This window comes from Melozone crissalis, unplaced genomic scaffold, assembly GCF_028551555.1.
Source record: "Melozone crissalis strain CALT ecotype California unplaced genomic scaffold, PUWL_Pcris_2 ptg000099l_1, whole genome shotgun sequence".
Lineage (NCBI taxonomy): Eukaryota > Metazoa > Chordata > Aves > Passeriformes > Passerellidae > Melozone > Melozone crissalis.
In genome coordinates this window covers 1,272,468-1,277,458 of record NW_026535876.1, presented here as the reverse complement: position 1 = coordinate 1,277,458, position 4,991 = coordinate 1,272,468, and the positions used below count along the sequence as shown (strand labels likewise).

The 4,991-nt window shown below is 52.6% G+C and overlaps 1 protein-coding gene across 1 annotated transcript; it reads left to right on the top strand.

Moving 5' to 3' along the window:
• Positions 1-894: 894 nt before the first annotated feature.
• Positions 895-2,241, top strand: LOC128947369 (zinc finger protein 135-like; the record flags this gene model as incomplete). The annotated part of the gene is made up of 1 exon (XM_054291624.1): positions 895-2,241. A coding segment is annotated over one exon (1,347 nt), but the record flags the coding sequence as incomplete, so codon positions are not given.
• Positions 2,242-4,991: the final 2,750 nt, after the last annotated feature.

Below are 4,991 nucleotides of genomic sequence, written 5' to 3'. Positions count from 1 at the left end.
GGCTGCCGGCAGAGGCAGCCTGGAGGAGCAGAGCCCTGTGTGCCTCAGGAGCCCAAAGTGGGGAGCCCAGAGAGGGGGGAGCGCCGCCATTGGCGGGAGCCTCAAGAGCCTGGAGAGGGGCAGGGGGGACTCCTTGGAGCCGCTGCAGCCCAGAGCAGAGAATGAGGGGAGAAGGGAGCCCGGGAGCCCGAACAGCCCCGGCATCCCGAAATGGGGAGAGCCAAGAGGGGGGAGCTTTTCGGATCGCTGGGTCTCCCAGCAGCCTGGGCAGGGCGGGGACCGAGGAGAAGGGGCACCCCCAATCCAAGCGTGGCCCCAGCAGCTGGGACAGGGGGAACCCCCAAACACCAGAGAGGAGGGACCAGGGACGGGGAACTCCTGGGAGGCTTTTCCAGGGCTGAATCTTGGTGTTTGGGAGGTTTTTATGCCACCCAGATTGCCAGTGACTTGTAGAGATGGACTTGGGCAGAGGGACCTTCAAACTCAATGTGCTCATCCCTTGTTTTCCCCAAACCAGGATTTCCCATTCCCAACCCCTGGGATGCTGTGAGGAAGAGGAAGATGCCCCAGGACACTAAGGCAGGTGTGGAGGAAGTCAGTGCCCCTTTCCCCTCTGTGCTGCTCCATCTCCCAGCCCAGCACGGCCCTGGCTGCAGTACAGCCCTGGGGGAATCTCCTTGCCCTTGCCTGTGGCACGGAGGCAAATCCCATCCTGTCCTTGTCCTTCCTCCCCCAGAGCAGGATCTGAGCATGGAGAGCAGGGAGGACAAATGCCCACGGCAGAACCTGGTGGAAGAGGCCGTTTTGAGCGGCTCCACGTCACAGGAAGCCAACAGGGAGGAAAAGCCCTGGAGATGCCGCACAAGGAGGGGCTGCAAACGCAGCTGGCGGGGATCTGAGGGGGAAAGAGCCAGCCTGGGCCGGGAAGGCGGCCGGAGATGGAGCCAGAGCTCGGAGCTGGTGCTCCATGAGCAGCTCCATGATGGGGAGAAGCCCCAGAAACGTGTGGAGTGTGGGAAGAGGTTCTGGAGGAGCTCCGACCTAAAGAAGCACCAGAGGACCCACACTGTGGAGAGGCCCTACAAGTGTGATCAATGCAGGAAAAGATTTAAGACCAGCTCCCATCTCCTCCAGCACCAGCGCACGCACACAGCGGAGACGCCCTTCCGCTGCCCCGACTGTGGGAAGGGATTCAGGCACAAGTCCCATCTTGTCATGCACCAACAAATCCATACTGGGGAGAGGCCCCATAAGTGTGAGGAATGTGGGAAGAGCTTCAGCCGGAGCTCCAGCGTGATCCGGCACCAGGTAATCCACACTGGGGAGAGGCCCTATGAGTGTGGGCAATGTGTGAAGCGCTTCAGCTTGAGATCCCAGCTGATGAGGCACCAGGTGGTTCACACTGGGGAGAGGCCCTATGAGTGTGAGGAATCTGGGAAGAGCTTCAGCTGGCGCTCCACCCTGATCAGGCACCAGAGGACCCACACTGGGGAAAGGCCCTACGAGTGTGAGGAGTGTGAGAAGAGCTTTAGCTTGAGGTCCGAGCTGATCCGGCATCAGAGGACTCACACTGGGGAACGGCCCTATGAGTGTGATCAATGCAGGAAGAGATTTAAGTCCAGCTCTGATCTCCACCAGCGCACGCACACAGAGGAGAGGCCCTTCCGCTGCCCCGACTGCGGGCAGGGCTTCAGGCACAACTCCCATCTTGTCATGCACCGACAAATCCATACTGGGGAGAGGCCCCACGAGTGTGAGGAATGTGGGAAGAGCTTCAGTCGGAGCTCAACCCTGATCAGGCACCAGAGGACCCACACTGGGGAACGGCCCTACGAGTGTGGGGAGTGTGGGAAGAGGTTCAGACAGAGCGCCAACCTGATTCAGCACCGGAACATCCACACTGGAAAACGGTCACACAGGTGTGGGAAATGTGGGAAGGGCTTCAGGCAGCATTCCTACTTGATCCGCCACCAAAAGATCCACACTGGGGAGAGGCCCTACGAGTGTGATAAATGCAGGAAGAGGTTTAAGACCAGCTCCTGTCTCCTCCGGCACTATCGCATTCACAGAGAGGAGAGGCCCTTCCAATGCCCCGACTGTGGGAAGGGATTCAAGCACAACTGCACCCTCGTCACCCACCAACGCATTCACACTGGGGAGAGGCCCTACGAGTGTGAGGAGTGTGGGAAGAGCTTCTCACAGCGCTCTCACTTGAACAAGCACCAGCGGAGCCACCAGTAAGGGAGGCCCTGCGAGTGCCCCGAGTGCGGGAGGAGGAGCTTCGTGTGCTGCTCCAGCTCCATCCCCCACTGGAGGAGGCACTTTGGGCACAGCCCTGGTCACTCATCTATGGCTTCTCCTTTCCGTTTGTCCTGAATTTTCTTCTGCTTCATCTTCATCTCTTAAGAGCAGCCAAACAGTGTTAAATGAATGAAATTGATCAAAGATGTCCAAAGTCCCTCCATTAATCAGGAGTTTGAGGGGGAATTTAGGACTTGGGGACACATTCTGTGTGGAGTGCCTCTGTGTCTAAGAGGCAGGAATTTGATTTCACCCTTCTTGTGTTGCTAAGAACTCTTCCCTTGACCCAAACCCCAACTCCAGCCCTGGGATACCCTATAAAAACCCCATGGCTCTGCCTTTGCCCTGTCTGTCGGGGGTCAGAAATGGATTCTGGAGCTTTCTCAAACCAAGACCCAACTTGTTTGTTCCTGACATCAGCAGCTGCAGCCTCCCTGGATACCATGAACTCTGGAGAATGGGGGCAGCCAGTGAGGACAGGTCCTGGATTGCAAGATAAGTGTGTGTTCTGTTTGCCATCTGTCAGAGGTGGGGCAGTTATCTTCTGTTCATTGGGCAGTTTATCTCTTCCACAACCAATCCTCCCTCCAGGAGATATCTTCTGATAATGGACTGGCCATTAATTATTAATTATCTGCTGTTAATGGGCCATTGAGTGTCCCTGCATGGCTGATAAAATGACATCCTGCCATTAGGTGATGCTCCGCCCAGGAGGAGGAGCCAAGCATTCCTACCTGGATAGAATCTGAGGTTTGGAATTCCACAGCAGCCTTTTCCCACTGGATTCCCAGAGGATCAGCCTTTTCCCACTGCATTCCCAGAGGAGCAGCTGTCTTCTCCACTGGATTCCCAGAGGACGGAAGATTCCCCGGCCCATCTGCAGCAGCCCGGACCTTCAGAGGAAAACTCCACCCTTCTCCAGGATCCCTGCTCCAACAGAACCACACCTGGCACTGCAGGAGGGCTGCAGCCACCATTCACTGGGACTGCTGCCAACAGCCTGACCCACAGGGTGTCAGGTAGTGTTCTGACTCTGTCAGTGGTTTTGTTTGTTTGTACTACAGCATTTGTATTTTTAATTTTTCCTTATAAAACCTGTTATTCCTATTCCCATATCTTTGCTTGAGAGCCCCTTAATTTCAAAATTACAGCAATTCAGAGGGAGGGAGTTTACATTTTCCATTCCAGGGGAGGAACCTGCCTTCCTTAGCTGACACCTGTCTTTTCAAACCAAGACAATAACAGTTACTTTAACACACAGATATAAAATACATTTTAATATCTTTGAAAAGCCAATATTATAATATATGTGTATAACGATAGTGACCTTAAAAACATGGGGGTAGAAAGCTTACGAGGAGGGGAATTTCCAGTAAGGGAAGCAAAATTCCCAGTACTGGGACTGGGCCATGGGACCGACATCTACCATCATTCAGCGAGAGGTTTATTTTTATGGATACGTATTATAATATTGGCTTTTCACAGATATTAAAATAGATTTTATATGTGTGATGTTAAAGTAACTGTGTTGTAAAGATATAGTTTTGTTTTCTGTCATTAATTAAGCTTAGTGAAATAGCTGCTTGTGTTAAACTACCTGCTTGGATGGGATAACATCCAATGCACACAGGATGAGGACACCTGTACAGATCTGCCAACTATCAGCACTCCCCGTCTCAAGGCAGAATGGACCAAGGCCCAAAAACTGGACGTGATAAGAATGGACTAAAACCACAACCAAGGAATCTGCATGCCCTAAAAAGGCAGATCCAAGGAAGAGCCGTGCTAAACCGTTCTTGAAGCATGTAAACTAGTTTGGGGGTAAAGTTTGCTGTGCATGAGGGTCTATGAATATGCAACAGGCTGATGTAAGGGGAAAGGTATTTCAGGGGGATCCCCAGTGCCAAGATGCACCCGGCCGTGATAACCTTTGCTCCATGGTCCTGGTCTCCCATTGTCCTTTATTAAACTTTTTACATTTTCACAAGAGAGTGAACGTGTTTTTCACATTTAGGAACGGTTTAAGTTTTTTTGTTTTTCATGGGAGGGAGTTTTGAAGAGCTACAAGTGGCTAATCTGCCTGCAACAAGGACCATTCCACGGGCTCTTGTCACCTTTCCTGACACGTCTGCTGCAGCTCATGGAGGGTAAAGCCCTGGAGGCTCCTTAGGGGCGGTTATGGACGATTGCAGGCAGTGCCTTGATGCCCTGGATCAGCAGTGCCCCCTCCTGGGAACCTCCACATTTTGGGGGAGAATTTGGAGAGTTTTGAGGAGATTTGAGGGAGATTTTGTCTGGGTTTGAATCCTACGCCAAATTTGGTGTCCGGGAGGTACCAAAACCACCCAAAATCCACCCAGAATTGACCCAAAATTACCAAAAATTAACCCAAAATTTCCTCCAAATCCATCCTCTGGGGGTTTGGGGGAGATTTGGAGGGATTTTAGGGGAATTTTAGGGGAGAATTTTTAGTGGTTTTGAATCCTATGCCCATTTCGGCATGCATGAGGTACCCAACCCCCCCCCAAAATCCACCCAAAATTTTTCCTGAGGTGGTTGGGAGGAAGTTTGAGGGAGTTTGAGTGAATTTGGGGGTTCCAGGGGAGATTTTATGGGGGTTTTTGGCAGTCATCATCATCCAAAACACAACACCCCATGCCAAAGCCTAGACCAAACCCTAAGGACTGTGC